Genomic DNA, 21,516 nt, shown 5'->3' on the forward strand with positions numbered 1-21,516 from the left:
GTGACCTGGTCGTAGAAGGCCACCAGGTTGGTCTGACAGGACCTGCCTCTAATGAACCCATGTTGGTTGCCCCTAAGCATAATCTCCCCTGCTGGCCGCTCATGGACATGCGCCAGGATAATTGTCTCAAAAAGCTTACCCAGGGTCGAGGTAAGACTAACTGGCCTATAGTTTCCTGGGTCCTCCTTTTTTTGAAGATGGGAACCACACTGGCCCTCTTCCACTCCCCTGGCACCACACCAAAGCACCACGAATGCTCGCAAAGCCATGCAGGGGTCCCACAATGCCCTCATAGTTTCTAGGGTCGGAAGGGACCTGAGTAGATCATCTAGTCCGACCCCCTGCCTTGGCAGGAAAGGGTACGACCTCAGCAAGGTGTTCATCTAACCTCCTCTTAAAAACCCCCAGGGTAGGAGCCTGCACCACTTCTCTTGGAAGCTGGTTCCAGATCCTAGCTGCCCTGACCGTGAAGTAGTGCCTCCTGGTATCTAACCTAAATCTACCCTCTGCCAGCTTGTGACCATTATTCCTGGTCACTCCTGGCAGTGCTCGGGGGAACAACGACTCCCCCTCAGCTAATTCTCTCAGCACTCTGGGGTAGAGATCGTCCAGACCAGCTGATTTAAATACGTCCAGTCCCTCCACAAGTTCCTTGACTAGATCCTCACTGACCCTTGGCCTAGGTGCACCTCCCCTGGGGCCTGAGGGGGTCCCAGTCAGGGGGCTGATTTAGTTCTTGCTCAGGAAAATGGAGGCTAAGAAATTGTTAAATAGGTTAGCTTTGTCGTCTGATGTGAAAACCAGATTTCCTAGCGTGTCTTGCTGGGGCCCCACGTTACCCGGTACCTTCTTTTAGCCCCCTATGGATTTAAAAAAGGACTTCTTGTTGTCCTTGATCCCGGTAGCTAGTCCCAGTTCCATCTCTGCCTTGGCCTTCCTGACCACCCCCCTACAACTCCAAGCAACCGCAATATAGTCCTCCCTGGTGATGGCCCCTCCCTTCCATTGGGTGTATGCCTCCCTTTTAGTGAGGAGACATTGTTCCAGCGATGCTTTTGGTGAGCCATGGGGGCTTTTGCACTTTCCTGCCCCCTTTGATCCGTATTGGGATTACCTCCCTTTGGTCTTGGAGGATCATCTCCTTAAGGAGAGACCACTCTTCTTGGACACCTGACTCTCCTCCCCTTCCCTCGGGGACCTCAGTGCCTCCCCGACTATTCTCCCTAGCTTACTGAAGTCCACCCTCCTGAAATCTAGGGCTTCTGCCTTGCTGCAGGCCTTTGCCACTTTGCGCTGGATGGCAAATGGCAGCAGGTGATGATCACTGTCACCCAGGTGGTCGAGTACCCGCAGCCCCCTCGCCAGGTCGTTGCCCGTGGCCAGCACCAGGTCCAACAGGGCGTCTCCCCTGGTGGGGCTGTGCACCTCCAGCGTTAGATGGAGGTCCTGCATTTTGGCTAGGAACCTACATGAGCAGTCAGACCTGGCTGACTGCTCCTCCCAGCAGATGTCTGGAAAGTTCAGGTCACCCATGATGACCACATCCTTTGACCTAACTACCTCCATGAGCTGACTTAAGAATTCCTGGTCTAGTTCACTCGGCAACACAGTTTGGGGAGGTGAGCAGCCCTCAGTGGTGAAAATACAGGTTAGGGACTATTTAGAAAACCTGGATGTGTACAAATCCATGAGGCTGGATGGGATGCATCTGAGGATGCTGAGGGAGTTGGCTGATGTGACTGCAGACTTGTGATGATTTGGGGAGGTCCTGGACAACTGGAAAAGGACAAACATAATGTCCATCTTTAAGAAAGGGAAGAAGGAGAATCCAGAGAACTGCAGACCAATCAGCCTCACCTCAGTGCCTGGAAAAATCAAGTTTGCGGGTGACACCAAGCTGGAGGGTGTACTAGATATGCTAGAGAGTAGGGCTAGGATTCAGAGTAAAAAAGACGAATTGGAGGACTGGACCAGAAGAAACCTCATGAGGTTCCACAAGGACAAGTGGAAAGTCCTGCACTTAGGACAAAAGACATACACTCACTGCTACAGTCTTGGGACCAAGTGGCTAAGCAATAGGTCTGCAGAAAAGGACCTGGGGGTTACAGCAGACAATAAGCTGGATATGAGTCAACAGTGTGCCTTTGTTGCCAAGAAGGCTAACAGCATGCTGGGCTGCATCAATAGGAGCACTGCCAGCAGATCAAAGGAAGTAATTCTTCCCCTTTGCACTGGTACGGCCACATCTGGAGCACTCTGTCCAGATTTGATGCCCCCTCTCCAAAAAGGATGTGGACAAATTGAAGAGCCTCCAGCAGAGGGCAATGAAAATGGTTAGAGAGCTGGGGCACATGATTTATGAAGAGAGGCTAAGGGAACTGGGCTTATTTAATCTACAGCAGAGAAGACTGAGATCAGATTTGATAGAAGCCTTTAACTACCTGAAGGGTGATTCCAAACAGGATGGAGCTAAACTGTTCTCAGTGGTGACAGATTACAGAACAAGGAACAATAGTTTCACGTTGTAGCAAGGGAGGTTTAGGTTGGATATAAGGAAAAACTCTCACTAGGAGGGTGGTGAAGCACTGGAACAGGTTACCTAGAGAGGTGGTGGAATCCCCATCTTTGGATGTTTTTAAGGCCCAGCTTGACAAAGCCCTGGCTGGAATGATCTAGTTGGAGATGGTCCTGCTTGAGCAGGGAGGTGAAATAGATGACCTGAGTTCCCTTCCAACTCTTGTTTTCTATGATTCTCTTATAACATCAAGAAAAATGTTTGTGAATTTTGGACAAAAATTGACTTCCATTTTTTTATGGACAGGCAAACAACTCTTTAGACATACGGACTCTGAAACTACATTAGTAATGTTTGGAGTGAACCTAAAAGGCATTAATGAGAGAAAAACCTTTTTACAATAAAATTTAAAGACAAACTTTCCAAAAATATTAAAATTAGTTTCCTACATGTAAGTGGATTAGGGAGACTGGTTTTTCTATTTATACATAGCTGTATTTTTCAGAGGGCTTAAACCTTTAGCTTCCTTTGACTTTAACAGGAATTACATGTGTATAACACCTCAGAAAAAAAAATCAGGGAACTTGTATTTAGGTGGCCCAGTTAGGACACAGAAACTATCATTGTGATATTAGCCTTAGTTGATAGACAGAGATGAAGTACAACAGTGCATTTTTGCCATGTGCCAAACATGAAAAACCTGTTAATCCTAATATAAGATATCCTTAGCATGGTCAAAACAGCTTTGTAAATCTAGGGGTGCAAAATATTGATGCTAGAAGGTATTTATCAGCCTTGTCCTAACTATTTTTTGAGATATTCAGGAACTTTATACCTGCACTTCTTAAGTACTGGTTCCAGTATTTCACATCAACTGAAAATTGGTTGAATTACATTACGGAATGATATACAAGTTAAACTCTAATGTAAAGCTAATATTATTTGCGATGATGCATGCCAGCAGCAATAATTAACAACCTTTCCCTCCTCAGCATGATTTCTTCATTTGGTTTTCAATTCTGATAAAGCAGGTACCTCCCCATGAATAGCACCGGATTCAGGAGTATACCCAACTCTCAGTACAAGAAGAGGTGGTTTTCTCTGTGTATGTATAGAATGCATGGGATTACATATCTGAATAGACCTTGGAGTAGTACAACTGTATTTGCCTAATTTGAAAGGTACCTTTCAGACTTTTCATCCTGCATAAATAATATTGTTATCAGTAAGTTGGCTTCTTTAGTTTAGACAGTTAGTATGCTCTGTATTCCAGTGCCAAGAGAAATTAACAAGGAATTGTGAGGGTTCTGTTGCTCTTACTTCTGTTTTTACCAGTGCCAGCATGCCTCCTTGGCCTTTAGGTATTGTCTCATTAGATTTATAAAGTTGCAGGTCAGAATCATTGTGGCGGAGCACTTCTGGAGTGCTCGCCACTTGGTAGGGGTTGCAGTAGGCTGGGGCAGAGCCCAGCAGGGAAGGCAGCCAAGCGATTCTCCCCCAGATCTCATTTTAAGGCGGGAGGTGTGCAGCGGAACACCTTTGGGGTACTCACCACTACAGCAGTCTCACAGGCTCTGAGGGGAGCCTACTTTGAAGGAGCAGCAGGGGAAACCTCCCCCAGGTATGATTTTAAGGGGGAAGGTGTGCGGCAGGGCACTGTTGGTGTCTGTCACTTTAAGACCTAAGCCAAGCAGCCAGCAGGTGCCTGACTGCAGCAACCACTTTAGATTCCAGGCTGCCTATATAAACAGAGAATTTTGCTGCTAGCAGAGCAGGCAGCAACATCGTCTGGCTGCAAGGTTTCATGCATCATCCTGGAGGTAAGGTTAAGATCTGTGAGGGATGGTTTGGAGGCTCCTGGGCATGACCTAAAACTGCATCCTGCCGGGAGTGGGTGGCCTGGTAGGACTCTCAGTGGCGCGGGAGCCCCCAGGAAATGCCAGGCCAGTGATCAGCCAGGTGAAAGGCAAGAAGGGGCACCTTAGCCCCAGCCCTCACCTTTGGGTGGGTCTGGTAACATCAGAGGTAGTTGGGGCCAGGCACAGGTGTGGCCACCTGAGCTCTGGGGGGTGCAAGACCCTGAGAGACCTTTGGTAGTGAGAGTGGGGCCAGGCATGGCTGCAGCCACCTGAACCCACCAGAGAGGGAAGCCCTGTGGCCCCAAATGACGGGGCGGTGTGGATCCCCAAGTGAAGGGTGCAGAAATGAGTAGCTCCAAGTGAGGGGGCTGTGTGAAGCCCCAGTGAGGGGGAAGAGATGAGGAACCCCGGTGAAAGGGAGGAAAATCAGAGGGCTGAGAGCCCAGTATGTTTATATAGATAGAGCACGATGACCTGCTGCTCCAGGTGCGGAGTGAGAGTCCACATGAGACCCTGGAACACCAGACGTGGTGTGACTTACCTCATCTCCCACAACCAGGTAGAGGTTAACCCCTAGTAGGGCCGGAAGGCAGATCCAGGAACAAGAGTGGAGCTGAAGGCTCAGAGGCCTGATGTAGAGTACCTTCGACTGGTCAGTGCTGGGGCCGGGACCAGAACGGTCAAAAGGGTCAGGGGCCCACTGCGAGGGACACCTAGAGTTGAGGGCCTGGGGTCCTGACTGGCCTTGGAGGTGAGGCCAGGGCCTGTGTGGCCAAAGGTCCCAGGGGGACCATGCCCGAGAGGGGAAAGTTCCAGGGAGCTAGGCAGCCCAAATGAAGGCCGGGTATGCCGCTGGAATTAAGGGATGTTAGAGGGATCTGAATTGGAGGATTCTGGGGCCCAGTGTGGGGCTGGTGAGATTAACATCTGTGGATGCCATCTGCGAAGCACAGGCTGCAGTGTAGGGGAGGTACAGAGCCGCAGATAGCGCCCCCTGGCAATGGGGCATAAATGAGCAGCCTCCCGCCTTAATTAACATTGTAATTAATTAAGAACAAGGCATGGCAGGCGAGTCAGGTGGGTGGCATGCCCAAAGGCAAGTGGGGAACCTAGCACTGTGGCTGGGCAGGGAGCCCCACTTTGCCACAACCATAAACTGTGTCCATCCAGCAAAATCCAATTCTCTTTTCTATATTTATTTAGAACAACACTTAACATGCACTAGTGCTATAAATAGACTAAAACCTGATAGAAGTATAGTTTCCATCTACTTTTTTTCTCTACAGGCTTCACAAAGAACAGAACTCTTCAGCGAACAACAAGAACAACAAGAGAAGAAACAAGGAAAGAGACTGCAACAACAAAGCCAAAAAAGGGGCAGAGAGGAAGAATGGCCACCCAATACAGAAGTGTTAAAAAAAATAGAAATGGTAAGGGACAGGTACCGGTGAAATCAAACACTTCTTGGTATCAAAGAGAGAACTATACAAAAAGAAAAGTTCATACATGCAAGTAGAGAGAGAGAAAATGCGAGGCAGAGTGAGAAGATAAATGTAACAAATGAAAGCTCATATGTAACCAGTCTAGAAATTTTTTTTTAAATGTAGTGCTTCTTGGGCGTGAACAACCAACTGGTTGCAGGCTGAGCATCAGCCTGAAGTGCTACTGTGCCATAGATAAGAGGCCGAAGAAAGCACACATCTCAGCATGTCCTGTAGGGATTCAGTTTCCAAAGGTGGCCAAGAACTGCTAAGCACAGAGAAGAGAGACAATTTTCTGGCTGCTAAAGCAACTGCCAATGCATCCCTGTTCACCCACAACCAGCAACCTTTATGTTGGAGTCCCCAGTCACTTTGACTCTGAGCCCAAGGAATACAGGGTGAAACTTTATCAAATCGTCAGCATCCATATGCCTTGCAAAGTGATGGGGGCTACAAACTGGAAACCACAAGGGGCCAAGACTTTGGGGTGAAAAGCCTGGCATGGCACTAAGGGAACAGAGTCAACCCACATGATGTTAGTCTTGTTATCATCATCTATATCTTTTGTGAGAGGGATATAGGGCTCCATTTATTTACCCAGAAAAGTGCCCTCCTAGGCTTCTCAGGTTCCTAAACTGTCCTTTCCTTCCTCTCCCTTTACCAGTTCACCATGAAATAAACTCTATAGAGACATCCCCTGCAGGATCTTTGAAGGCTCCTAATAATACATGGTAGTCACCCAGTAGGCACCAGAAGCATGATTAACATCTTACGGCCTTTTGTAAGTTAACTTGAGGATCTCATTCTTGATACTGCATTGCTGCTAGCCTCTGTGGTGTCTTCATCCTGCTATCTCCACAGCTGCATACTTGTAGATGGCATGGTTATAGTAGCTTTTCTAGAGTACCCACTGGTTTTCCCCATCAGGCCAAAAAGCAAATAGCACCTCTTTCTGGCTCCACTTACTGGTTTACCTGGTAAACATGTCTGATGAGGATGGAGTAGATATACTGGCAGGTCCAAATGGATGTCCCTCAAACAAGTGCTGGCCTCAAATGCACCATCAGGTAGTATGCCATGACAATGAGTGTGTCTTCGTGACCAGCAATGCATTGCTGCCACTGATGGCTCCAGCTGCTCACCAGATAGCACTGCAAGGAATGGGTGCATGCCTTTGTAATCAGTGGTACACTGGCAGCAGTGATGACCCAAACTCAACACCAGGTACTGTGATATGAAATAGATGGTGCGTCTTCGAGATTAGCTGTAAGCAGGAGTACAAGGGTGCATGTGACCAGAGCAGTAGAGTTCAGCCTAAGTCACAGAATAACTGCTTGCAAGCAAGAGGAGGTATAGACCATTGCATTGTGGGATACCTAAAAGACTGATCAGACAGGCCCATGTCATGTTATACTTAGAACGCATATATAATGTGAGATGTTACAAATACGCAACAGAATAAAATAGCACTCAATTCATCCAAGTACAGTACTGAAATGCCTTGGCTAGTTTTACACTGGTTTAATAGGCATGTAAATCTTTACACAACTAATTTAAACTGCGTTTGGAAAAATCTAACTTATGTGTGTCCATACAGAGAGAGAGAGAGAGAGCGCAAGCATGAACACAGAAACAACATTAAAAGGAGAACATACAAACAACATTAAAGAAAACCTAGAACACGTCCTATTTTCTCTGAGGCAAGACTTGAAGTATCAGTGAATGGAGCCAAAAGAATACACCACACCAATCAAAAAAAAAGAAACAAATTCAACTCCCTTATGAATGGGCTTTCATTTCCTTTAAGTTAATCCATTTTATTTGTAATGATAGCCTTGTCCTGAACAGTTATAGGCAGTGCCACATGGGGCTGCACCTTCCAGAGACGGTACTGATGCTGGATAGTCATTCAGATCATACCAGGCAAATGAGGAAAGGTGGAATCAGCAGGGGATGTTATTTGTTTAGAATATTATGCTGCTTTAAACACTGACATATGCATTCAAACTGACATCATCGGAACATCTGTGTTTGTGGGAAGGGAAAGGTTGTTCGTTTTAAGGTGAGCATTTCAAAAGGCACTCCTGGGAAAGTAAGCTTGCTTGAATGAATGTAGTAAAAGGTTTCTTGCAAATATTCTGAATGTGTGTCAAACGCAAAGGGATAAAGGTACATTATACATGTATAAGATTTCAATTTTATTCCACTCTCTCATTTTAGTTCCCCTGAAATCACAGATCACCATGCTCGCTGTCTGACGTGATGTACCCTACTTTGAACAGTGCTGATAACTACGTATCATGTCAGAAACCTCCACGGAGTTGAGCTATTTACAGTAGTAGGGGGAAAAGGTCAGAAGTGATCATTTTCTTTCAGCATTCAGCAAGGTTCTGCAGATTTTTTTTTTAGAAGTTCATTTTTTTAAGGTTGCTATATAAAGCAGTAGTTCTCAACCATTTAATGCTCTAGGCACCCCTCATTAGATTCAAGACACCCCTTAGAAAATACTAGATTTTTACTTTTTCCCCACTCATTTATTGGACCACAAGTCAAAATGTTTTTAATCCTATGGGTTCCTATTTGAAATTTCTGGATTTATTCTGTGAATCATGTTTGCACAACTAACAGTGTTAATAATGCCTGGTACCCTTGAAAGAATCTCTGGGCACCCAACAGTGCTGTAGCACCCTTGTTGAGAATCACTGATATGGAGAAAGGAAAAGTATGTTGCACAGCTCCCTACAACTGGCTCCAACACCCAAGGTCAATAAACTGAACATCATACTAAGGTCACCAGATCAGAGAAAGGAACTCATCAGCAGTACATCAGACAATCTAAAATGTAAAATGACCATGACTAAGTTTTAAAAAGACTTGTCAGAAACCCCTCTGTCCCTTGTTACTGTGTCACTCAAAACAACCAGTTTAGAAAAAATATTTCCAGGCAACCTTGAAGATCAGTAGTAATAGACTCCATACAAACAAAGCTGCAAGGTGAAATATACCAATGAAATGGAGAACACTGTGTTTGATAGGTTTTTTTACAAGTCCTAAAAGGTGCACAATAAAAATACAGCAATTTTACTTAACAGCTTGCCCTACTTCATATCTAACTTGACAGGTAATCTTGTTTTTCTTCCATTTCTACTCATTGGCTGTCATTTGAACAGCCATCACCAGGTCACACAACAATGACACAAAAGAAATGATGAACTCAACGTTTTAACCCTTCCACACCAGAGTTTTTGGGAAAAGTTACCCTTTGCTATATAGCTGCACTGGTACAATCATTCCGTGTGACTGCACTGATATAAGAAGTTGAGTTGCAGTATTGTAAATGAACTCAGTTTCAAAATTTATGTACGGTGAAACATCACAAGAAATATTTTATAGTATAACAGGACTTCCAGAATAGGAATCATGCTGGCGGGGGGCAACCTTTAAGTGCTAACTAGTCTTTAAGTTTCTATAACCACAGGACATTTTTACATGTGCTCCGAGGGTCAGGGGGACACTTTAATTAGTGCAGCTCCAGCAGCCTCTCTAATTAAAGCACGAGCAGCATCTCATGTATCAGTATCCCCATGCTTCAAAGTGGTGGTGGGGCACTTTAACTAAATAAGCTTTAGTTAAAGTGCTTCCGCCCCCATTTTCAAGTGCAGGGACACCGATACACAAGACAAGGAGACTGCTGGAGGCACACTAACTAACACACTCCGGCAGACTTGACTGAGTCTGCTCTGAAACGCTGTAATTATAGAGCATCGGATCAGTCTTACCACACATCTACAGGCACCCACAGTGACTGGAAAGCCTCTCCAGGCTACTGCCCTCTTAAAAGTTTCTGATTCAGAAAAAGACTTATGCACATGCTCAACATTAATCATTCACTTAAGAATCTTCCCGAATACAAAGTTTTCCTAGTTAGAACCAAGAGTATTAACTACAGATCACAACAGATCTTAGCAAAAAGGAGTCCCAGCTAGATTTTTTGTTTTCTTTTTTCCCCCCCGTTTCATTAAGTGTTTAGAAGCAGAATGGTTATTTCATTTTAAGAAGCGTAGAACAGCAGAAAAAATGGTGGTTAGATTATATTCATGTCAAGTGTGGTCCAAATAATGAAGAAGAATGAAGAGCATAAGCATCATTCTGTCAGCTTCCATATAAAAAGAAATGTACCGTGCCTAACACCTCTGCAAAAAGAACACCATATCCAATTTCATGAATACTTTGAAATAATTCCTTCTTTAACTCGCCGGTGATTACAGCATCTTGTATCCTGTCTGCAATTTAGGGCTGTATTCACTCTCTAAAGCCCAGTTTGCAATGCTAAAGTTGTGATGATTTAAGATACAAGGCACTAATGCTTAGATTCTTCCAACCCTATAGGCAATGGGAAACTTAAAAACTATTAAAACATTATTTGTTCTATAGGGATTACTTATTACACATTCAATTTAGTCAACCATGTCTGCTGAGAGGCACACAAATCCCACCATAGCTAATTTAAGAACTTACCAATTTCCCTTGCAATTCTGACAGCTTCATCTGCATCCTGTAAAAGCAGGAAATGAGACCTAACGTTAATCCCATCAGCCATTGCACTATGTCCTTAGGGCAGTCATATATTGCACTACTGTCTCCTCTGATTCATTTAATGTTTGATTTTACAACCTTCTGACCCTTTTCAGTCACAGGAATGTAAAATTAATACCATAAGTGGAATGTAAATTCTACCTCATCATTATTATACCAAGAAACTCAAAGCAAGAAGGAATCAGCTGACAGGAAGCACTATCAAGATCACAAAATGATTTTCTGCAGTTGCAGGAATTTAATGCTAAAATGTTGAAGTTTACAACAGATCCTGGATCATAAATCAGATCATTAAAGCTTGTCCACTATCAGCTTGTTCTGTCTTCTTAGGTACGTGTGTGTCTTGTTTTCCTAAATACTGTCAGCAGGGGGAGTTGATTCTCTATTGTTTGGGTAAGATTCAGATTCAGAAAAGGTCTTACAAAATTTCTTCAAGGACTAAATCTGCCAGTCTTTACTCAAGCAAAACACACATTTCCAGTGTTGGAGTTTCAGGTTATAAGATGGACAGGAACTTTAATGCATCTATTTAAATATTTTAACTGTTGTCTGAAATGGGCAAATTCAGACAACAGTTTTCTTTAACTACATCTAACGTTTAGATGTCAGTGTATAGCTATTAATTAGCAAAATTCTTTTGTGGTCACCACCTATTGTGTCAGCTGACTCATATCATTAGAATCACTGAGCAGCAAATGTAATGAGAGAAAAAAAATGATCTAGCAAGTTCAGAAGAAAAAAACCAAAGGTCTTTCAACTCTTGTTCACTTTTTACCAAACAACCAAAACTCACTCTTATGCAGTAGTTAATTCTACTTCCTTTCACCCAGAACAATATATTTCTATTATGCAACTGTAAAAAGAAAAAAGGTTAAATAATAGTGGCATGGGTTAAGTCTGAGAATTCCATCCAAATTTGCTAATATTTATATTATTCTGTAACATACATTAAAAGATTTGTATAGAAGGCAGTAATGTCTGGAAACCACCACCAGCTGCTAAGTGTGTCTGAAGCTATGGGGGCTGACTTATGAACATTAAAATGAAACCTGATATTTTTAAAGCTTTCAAGGCAATTCATTTTAAAAGCACCCAGGTCAGAACTTTTTAAAAAAAATACGTAAGAAATGTTCGTACCTGGTTCATTTATGTCCAATAATAAAACAAAATCCTCTTTAAAAGTCTTCAGTACCTAGTAACAGCCCCATGAAGAATAAGGAGGCTGGCAGGGGAAGTTGTCAGAAAATTTAATTTCCTTTCATTAGCTAGTCTGCTCCACAAATCGGTGCTTGTTAAGTTCAAAGCAGTCCTGAAAGCAACATCAGTTTTAAGTCTTTTTATTCTAAGCAGTCACATCTGTTAATGAGATTTTCCAAATAACAATTGTTTTTAAGTCAGAGATAAATCTACCCCCAAAAAAAGGAAAAAAATAATCAAGGTTTACTGTTTTATTACACCTTGCTGCTTTCCATGACCCTGCACCCTCCAAATTTTAGCTTAAAGGGATAAAAATGCATGAAAAGGGTCATTTAAGAATGTAAGTGGTTTCCACACATTGAGTTTGAAGGTTCTTTGTTCCTGCCTGTGACAGTTATGCGAGAATACTTCCCCTTAATAGCCTCTCTGTCAGGAAGTGTTAAACCTGCCAAATGCAGACAATTAGAGCCTCTTGAACAAAATGCAGGAAGAGTGATGACTGATGAAGAGCTACGATTATAGTCAAGAAAGAAACTTTTACATTTCTTTTCTCTTGCAAATTCCGTCATATATTTGCAAAACAGAATTAACAGAAGGGGGGCAGGGAGCAAATAGGGTAATTTTTTTCACTTAGTTACCTGCAAACAAGTAGCTAGCTGATACATTGCAAGTTCATTGGAACAAAAGCAACAGATCATTTAAAAGAACTTTTTAGTCATAATTGTTTTATACACACAAACAACAACTTTAAAGAATAAACAGCATGATACAATGAGTACTCATACCTTTCTACCCTAAAAAATAGCAAGAAAAACAGATTATTCAAAACAAAGTGTCCTACAAGGATATTGCTTATTTATACTATTTGAACACCACACACTTCGGCAATTTTAACATATTCAAACAATTCTGCAACAAGAAAAATTCAATTGCATATTCAAGTGCTCTAGCTCACAAGGTCTGCTTTGGAAATAGCAGATACTGTTTATTGGAATTAAAACCACTCTAAGAAGAAAAGGAGAGAGGAACAGTTTGGAAAAATGTATAAACAACTGGCATACTCAGCTCTCTGGCAACTGGCTTTTGATCTCTTTCTCTGAAACAGTAACTTTAATATTGAGCTTTTAATTTACAGAGTGCATAAATATGTGGCAAGTGTCTGAATTCCAATAAAAATTTAAGGCAGTTATTTTTAGACTTGAATGCTAGGTAGGTATGACAGACATAGTATATACACTTCCTATGAGGAAAAGAAACTCAGAATCATGTACACTGTGCTGCAAAAACACATAAATTCATATCTGGAATACAGACAAAGAAAACATGAGGGGGTTAGAGTATTCTGAAATAACTTAATCTTTTTTTCCAAGGCTCCATTGACTATTCCTACTATTTCCTATAAAATCAAATTAGCTATGCTCTTACTTTCCTAAAATAAGCAGAGATTAGAAAAATATAACTCTGGGAAATTATTTTAATAAAGCATTAAGGAAAAAATAACTATTTTATTAAATAGTCTTATAAAACTACAACCTTTTATAAGGTTCACAATATTTAAAGTGAAATAATCTTCCTCTTTCTTCCCAGCAATTCAAAATAGTAACCCCATTAGTGCCCTTTATTTTTAAACGTTATTCTGATTTTTGCAGTTTTCTAATCCTATTTAATTTGGGGGGGGGGTGAGTTTTGGAGGAGGACAGGATTTCATCCAAGTTAAGTGCTGATCATCTAGATGCTGAAGGCTGGGATGTAGGGCTATTCACGTTTTGATGTAAAGGTCAAGTGCAAGTGGCTATCATCCACATTGCTAATAGTTTTCATTTCTATTTTGGGCATCTTGACCCTTATGAGATAACTCAAGAAGGATGGCAACCCACTTAAGTACCTGTAGTTAGGTAATCTTCTCTATTAGTTTTACTGGTTGTGGTATTAAATATTTATTAAACATTTATCCAATTTTGTGGATATTTTTAACTAGACTAACCATAAACAAATAACCCATGAAATGGTTATTATTATTAAAGGCTTATGCAAAATTTGAATGTTAGATATTCCTGTAACATGAGGTGATTTTATGTGAAAAATAAAAACTTTGATGGCTGTTTAATTCAACATGGCCTACTCATTTGATATCAATTAAGCAGAACATACACCATCTGCAGGCCCCAATTCCTAGAACTGCAGAACAGAGACAGGGCACCAGGAATAACAGAGATCAGCTGAGGCCCAACTTAACTGTTACTAAGTGTTTTTAGAGAAGCTTCTATACATGGTTCAGTGGCACAATTAGCTTAGAAGAGGTCTGAGATGCAGTCCAATTGTTACTGCTGGAAGACATCAGGGTTCCCATTAATCCCAGCGCTACACAGAACAGTATAGAAAGAGGATTTGTAAAGCTTTGATCGAAAGCAGCATACTCTTAATTGTAAAATGCTTTGACAAATATGTATCTCTTAATACAAAAGTCCTTCAGACACCACAGACACCAGGCACTTGCATCATTAGCAGCATCAACAGTTTTTGCCTAGTGGAGGTAGAAATGTGGTGACAGAGCATCCAAACTTGCTGTCATTATCTACATCCTTCCCGGGCCAAGCCACAAGAGGCATGGCCATAGGAATGAATGGATTTGTAGAGACATGCCTCATGGCACTTGTGGTAGCACAAGTACTTTCAAAGTCATACTAGCCTCTCCTGCTCTAGGAAAAGACAGAATAAGATAAAATAAAAAGGCTGACTCCGCTTCTTTGTCATTTCTCCACTTTGTTTCTTTTCTTCCCTCTCTTCTATTAATTTTTCACTCTTACTCATTCCTTACCAAGATTAAATTACGCTGAGGTTTCTTGCTGCAAGAAACGTTAGCATGATTTAATCTTGGTTAGATGACACAATACTAAATATTATTTCCCCTGATATATACTGACCATTAAAGCATGGTCAAAATTCCATCAAGAAAATAATTCAAAATCATCTTCAAAAACACGTTTCATCATACAAGTCAGCTTTGATCAATGCCAAGAACCAAGATTCAAACATCAGCAGTTTTTTTCTGAAGCTAAGTTAAAAATTCTTCGAATTCTTTTTCAACGGAAAATGTTTTCCCCTTTTATTTCATAACTCAAAAATTATTTGAAATGACTTCTCATTAATTTTTCCAAAAAAAAAAATCAATTCGAAGTTAAAGACTAAGCATTAGAAATTTCATCCCAAATGGAGCAGCTTATTAAAAAAAAAAAAATTTGAAAAACCCCAACCAAAAAAAAACCCTATAAATTCCAGCCTATAAACAGACACATACAGAATGGCAGGAGCTGGGGGAGGAAGGGAGATAAAGACAGATTAGAAAAAATTGAGGAAGGATAACCAACAGTGCAATCAAAACTTCGAAGGAAAATTAAAAGCAAGATTCTGTATCTAGACTGTATGAGGTGCAAAGAAACATAACAAAAATGTTTCAGCAAACTACTGTAACCTAAAGAACTCCTCCTAAAAGGAAGAAACACACTACATAATACAAGAATCCCCTGCCGCCCACACACACTTCTTTTTACAGAATCAGTCTTACAATACGTACAAGTCTATAACAGAATCAGTATGGAAAGTATGCAATATAGATACGTTTTATCAAACTTCATCATCACTATGAAACAACTGCTAGACATACATACTTGTTGTATATATAATCTTTAGCAATACTTTTTCACAATAATGTTAGTATAGTTATTGAATGTGAAAAAAATAAGGAAAAATTCATGCATGAAGGCATATATATGCATGCACACATAAACCCATACCTGATGTATTAACCTCATTCACCCACCTTACATGGCAACACACATAACGTACAATATATTATCTTTCTTATTAAAAAAGGTAACAGTGCTTTGAGATGCTACCCTTTTTGTCTATGGCCCTTAGTATACTGTTTAATATCTGATAATTTACTCCATTATTCTAATGGCTTTTCCACCCCTATCGACAGCTTTCTAACCAATAAAAGCCAGCGCATGACACTTTTCTATCACATTTTTCACTAACACTGAATTTGTAATTATATTACTTTTATTTAAGCAATTTGATTGCAGAGTAAACAAACAGTTTCTCACCTTGACTACCCCATCAAAACCAGGGATTGTGTTGACCTTTGCATTCTTGGCTAACAATTTGCTTTCAATCTTGTCTCCCATAGCTTGAATAGCATGCGTGTCAGGTCCAATGAAGGTGATACCATCCAATTCCTGTGGAAACAATAAAGATTTAAGTTTAGGTAAAGAACTCTTAAGATGGCTTTAGCTATACCTCCACAAAAGAAAAAAAATCATGAAAATTACTTACTGGAATTTAATTTGGAAAATATTGTAGTTATGTACCAACATCACAAACAGAACGGCACTGGAGCCAGTACTTTAAAAATGTGTATGACCATGTGAAACATGTACACCCCCAGATTCAGAACTGTATCATTTGCATTTGTATAAATCAAAGCCGGGCCAAAGAAAAGCAGCTGAAAGTCAAAGTTTTTCAGCTTGAAAATTAAAAATGTCCCTTGAGTGAGGGGAGGCCAGTTAACTCATGACTGAAACAGCCACAAGTGACTTACAAACATATGTTTGTTAAAATGTAATACAGTTCAGGATTTCATTATGCATTATTTAAACTAAAGCTTATGAAACTTCAAAAATGGAAGTCAAGTCAGTCATTTGACAAATTTAAAGACTTTGAAGACTAGATTTAAAAAAAAACTGGCAAAAAATATAGCAACATGTAAAATATAAATTTTGCATGCATCTTTCAAACATGGCAACTCTTACGTTTTCCATATTCACATGAATATAGGGCATTACAAGAATTATTTTAATGGGCGTAAAACATGTCTTAGAATTTCTCCCTATTTCCCTATGCTAGCCAACAGATTTGAGTTTAAATGACAAAGTACATCTCATAACAGTCTTTTAACATCTTCTACTAACAGACTTTTTTCAGGGTCAAGGACAATTCCACTATAAGTGCATGTGATGGACATTATTATTTCAATTTTTCTGTAACTGAAACTGTACGTGCACGTGTTTGAAGGAGCTGTCATATCTTCCGCATTCAAAAATTAGAACTAGAACAATGAAATTAAACTCCAAAAAATTGTAAGGTGATTAAAAAATGTTAAGAGTAACTAGAAAAAAAGTAGGCAGTGCACAGGGTTGTCCTCCCATGATCTTACGTTCTTCAGTGTCTCTTAATAGTTTCCCACACAACTAAAAGACAACTAACTTATTGGACACCAACATTCCTACAGCTGCCACTTAACACTAATAGCATTTTTGAGTTTAGAATCTGTACATTAAAGTTAATTTCATATATATAATATATACATATAAGCCCAATAAGACAATATAATTATTTATGATGCTTTACTGTAGCTACTGTCATAGTATCTATAACTACACACTGTGCTGCAGCATCAGTATAAAACATCTGACTGATCTCACAATAACATGCAGAAATGCTCATTCTGATATGGCAAAATTAATGGCCTACTGGCAATCCTACAGTGTAAAGCAGGGATGTCAAAGATATGGCTGTGGGCTGGATTCAGCCTGCAAAGCCCTATCACCCAGCACAGAGTGTCACCTGTGGGTCTTCAATGAGCCCAACACACTGGACCTGATCCCTAGTACTACGTGCAGCATGCACTGGCCGCAGCCCCAGCTTGGAGAGAGTATCCTCAAGCATGTTCCCAGTCCCCCTGGCTTTTAAACTGCCACCACTGTCATAGTCCTCAGTCTGGTGAATGAGTGGGGATGGCATTGCCTGCTTCTTGCCTTCCCAAAGCAGTCACCAATGCTCCTTGCCTCTTCCCAACACCAGGTACCACCTGGCTTGGGGAAGGAGCTGAGGGCTTTGATCCAGTGCTCCCTTTGCTCTGCTCCCAAACACTGGAAGCAGTAGAGCAGGCTGCTCCCCACCTGTTCCCCAGACCCCAGTCTGGGGAAGGTATGGGAAATCATTCTCCCTGCCTGCTCCTTGGGACTGGGAGAAGGAGCAGCTGCTGCCTTCCATGCCTTTCCCAGACTGGGATCAGCCCAGTCTGGAGAAGGCAGGGTGTAGGCCACAAGGTGGTGCATCCTGTGGTCTGTTAGTAGTTTTAAGTAGAAGTTAAGTAGTCAACATAGTGCCGCACAAGTTCTGTGAGTTCAAGGATCAGAAGTTTGCAGAGAAGATGAACTTCTCACCTATGGGTGAAGTAATGACCTAGTTGTGAAGTCTGATCATGCCCAGTACGTTCCATGTTATTTAACGTTTTAATGCTAAATGCCAAGTTGGTAACTGTCACCTTCTTGGAGGTAAGCAATGATGTGATTGGTATTTGGATGAATGAATCTATGAGGATGAATGGTCCAAAATATGACTGACAGAGGTGGTGTGACTGAAAGTTACAAAAGAGACCAGAGTGAGGGATCTTGGTCTGTTGCAGAATGAATGGGTTCCTTACATGTGGGTGCTGGCAAGTGCATGTCTGGAATGCTGTGGCTGAGGGGCCTGGGAGGCCAAAGGCCAGCATGTGACTGCACCTCTTATGGCTGGTGAGAGTGGCAGAGTGGCAGGAGAGATTGTAACCCCACAGGAGCATAAGGGCCTGGGAGGCCAAACTCTTCTCACTTGTGGGTATGCATAGGCAACATGTAGTGGGGCACAGGGGGGCACCCCCTGACAGCAAGCGCTCTGACAGGTAGGAGTGCTTGTGTCCTCCCTAAAACTGATTCTGCCAGCAGCACGTCAGTGACAGAAGTGCCAGCATTTCTGCCACCTCCATGCCATAAGTGGAAGTGCTGGCACTTCCACTGCCACTGCCATGCTGCCTGTGTGCTCGGCAACTGGCTGCTGAGGCTCCCCACCCCTGGTCATGCCCTGCTGGTAGTCCCCCCAAACTCAGAGGGCACCAGTCGCCCATGTGAATATGCATGCAGGGTGAGGGTCCAAAGGACCGATACCTCTGCAGAGTTGATTCAGTGCTTGCAGTGTGCCTGGTGATCACCTGAAGAGTGCCTAGTTATTGATGCTGTGACTCCAAGTGAGTCTGTGCAAGAAGTGCTGCTATAGCAATCACTGGCAGCAAACCTATGAGAAGCTATACATGTTCTCTACTGCTCTCTCTGGGATAGCATTGCATTGCTTTGGCTTATATTATTGTTGATATTGGATATTGCTATTGATATGTTATTGATAATGGGGTTTGTTGGCTGGTTGTTGTTTACATTGTTGCTGTTTAGATAATATAGTTACTGTTACCCCTTTATATAGTGTCTGTTGTTTACTGCTAGTTAATTATATTTCACTAACTAGAGCTGGGCCGCAGGATTACAGTTAGTGAAGGCTGAGGTTCCACCCCTTTCAGATGGATCCTTAATTGGGATTAACAACCTCATTTGCATTATTAAGGGAAACCAGGGGAGAGGCGTTAGTTGCAGGCTGAACACCTGTATGCTGCCTCTCCTAGGAAGATTTCTACTGGTGGATATTTCTCACAGAATTTCCACCAGTACAAATGAATGTCTGCTCAGCACCTAAAATAACAATGAAGGCAGTACAGTGCATCAGTTTAAAGATTAACTGATCCAGAAAGGCCTACACTTCCATAAACTACGCAGCCCGCTTGCTTACTACCTCTTACTAGACTGCAGAATACAAAAGCTCATGCCTCTCTGAATGAGATGGTCTATAAGGTGCCAGCCTACCCTGCCTTCTGTCTTAACTTCAGACTAACACAGGTAACTCTCTCTCTAAGATAATAAAGTCTGGCAATTTGGGGCACAGTATCCACAGATATGCAAATCCACCTGCTCTCATAGTCTGACAAAACAGTTCAGCCCTGAGGCTTACTAAGAGTTTCAGCTCCCTGATCAGCAGGAGAATTCTCCAAACCTCATCCTGGATTCCTTAATAAACAGCTTTCAACTATTTGTGCTGAACAATGAGAACTGAATCTGGCCTCAGCTGCAGCACAAACAAGATAGGAAACAGAACAACCTGCAGAATGAAAACAGGACAAACCCTCTGTATATACAAGAAAATAGTTAAAACATACAAAGTTACAATTACAATTATTAATAGGCTACAGGGGATTGGTGGCAGAGTGGGTGAGGTATCTCATTATGGCTCCAGAAGTGAGAGTTCAAATGCAATTACTTTAAACTCAGGCCAAAGACTGCCCCCACATAAACCAACTGTAAATGAACATCTAGTCATTCTGACTGGGGAGCTAGAGGTAGGGAGGGCAAAAATGTTACCACTCATTTGTGCATCCTCAGTTACAGGAGCTGGTATGCGTTAATCACCACAACCTGATAGTCCTTCTAAGCTCAGGCAGACCATGACTGGCTGACTGACCAAACAGCTCCTCACCAAGTCAACACTGTCACTGACACAACTTTTCTGCAAAGTTTTCATCAGGCTGGCAGTTTTCTGTTAGTTTCATATTTCTGATAGACTAAAGACACAAGTATGAGAAATGCTACATAACTCCTAGAGACTGGTCTTCTACCAGATCAAAAATAATGGTGCTGTACTCCTTCCAAAAGGTCTAGGATACCATATTAAGAAATGATCATTACAGTAATACAATCCTAGTTTTAGCTTAGTTGTCAGCAAATCTGCAGAAATTTAGTGGATGAATAAATCCTTTATACATGACTGTCTAGGTGAGAGGTGTCAAACACCTTGCCCTGCAGGCCAGATAAGCAAGTGGTACAGGGCCTGTCCACTGGCCAGATGTATGACATTTAGCTGGCCCCATGGGCCAGACCGGACCCACAGACCTGTCCCTTCCCCCTCCATACTATATATAAAGTGCACGTGGCACTTGCTCCACACAGCATCCACACTGACAAGTCTTGGATCCACCCTGCAAGTGGCACCTGCCCCAGAGCAACTGGCGTAGGGTACCACATACAGCACAGGTCACAGAGCCAGTGCCATGTGCAACATAGATCCCAGACTAGCTGGGGCAGGTGCTATATGTGGCATGCACCCCAGACTGACCAGGACAAGTGCCATATGCAGTTCAGGTCCCAGGCCAGCCAGAATAGGTGCCATATGCAGCATGCATCCTGGACCCCACACACAAGACCTGGCATGTTACCTGTGGGTGTGTTTAAAAAAAAATCTATTCACATATTATGTAACTCATCATTTTTGGATGCAGAATTCCAAGAGAAGATTAATTGGCCTCATGGATTACTGCTTGTTTGAAACAGAAAATAACTTGTTATTTTGCTATCATTTCTACAATCCTGTGAATTTGACCAATTTTGCTGTTATTTCTAGAATCTTTGGTGCCTTGATCAAATTATGTGTACAGCTTAATTCTGCAAGTTATTTCCAGACTCTCTCATACAAACATACATGTAGAAAAAAAACTTAAACACATAAAAAGGGCTTGTTTAAAAAAAAAAGTTGGGAAATAAACCTATTTCAAATCATAAAAAAACAGGTTTAAAAATATGCTTCATGTTGCTCATAAAACTGAGTTTACAGAAGCACCAACACTTTTTTATAACTACTGGCATGGGAAAAACTATCAACCACTATTAGATACCCATTTAAGAATCTCAAAGTCTTTATACCACTGCAATTTTGTGTAGAGTATTTGATTTTATTGGAATTCAACCAACTGCAATGTTTATATAAGTGCTTTACATTTTACTAAAGTATGAACTAACACAGTTACTGCATTTTCTTGTGTAGAGACATCGTAAGAGGAGTAAAAGCATACTTCTTGAATATTGTACAAATGTAAGCTTGCTCTTCCCTCCAAACATTAGTTTAACACATGCATAGTAAGGGCAAGCTGAAACGCAACAAAGAAAAAGGTGTT

The 21,516-nt window shown here is 41.7% G+C and overlaps 1 protein-coding gene across 1 annotated transcript in view; it reads right to left on the minus strand.

The window, feature by feature from the left end:
• PCCA (propionyl-CoA carboxylase alpha subunit) overlaps positions 1 to 21,516 on the minus strand; it is a 446,742-nt gene that overhangs the window by 312,338 nt on the left and 112,888 nt on the right. The window contains exons 7-8 of the mRNA XM_019528487.1: positions 15,755 to 15,886; positions 10,374 to 10,410 (exon numbers count right to left, since the gene is read on the minus strand). Of these exons, the coding sequence (XP_019384032.1) occupies positions 10,374 to 10,410; positions 15,755 to 15,886 (169 nt within the window). The remainder of the gene's footprint in view (positions 1 to 10,373; positions 10,411 to 15,754; positions 15,887 to 21,516) is intronic.

Source organism: Crocodylus porosus, unplaced genomic scaffold (assembly GCF_001723895.1).
Source record: "Crocodylus porosus isolate Cpor-Errol unplaced genomic scaffold, CroPor_comp1, whole genome shotgun sequence".
NCBI classification, from domain to species: domain Eukaryota; kingdom Metazoa; phylum Chordata; order Crocodylia; family Crocodylidae; genus Crocodylus; species Crocodylus porosus.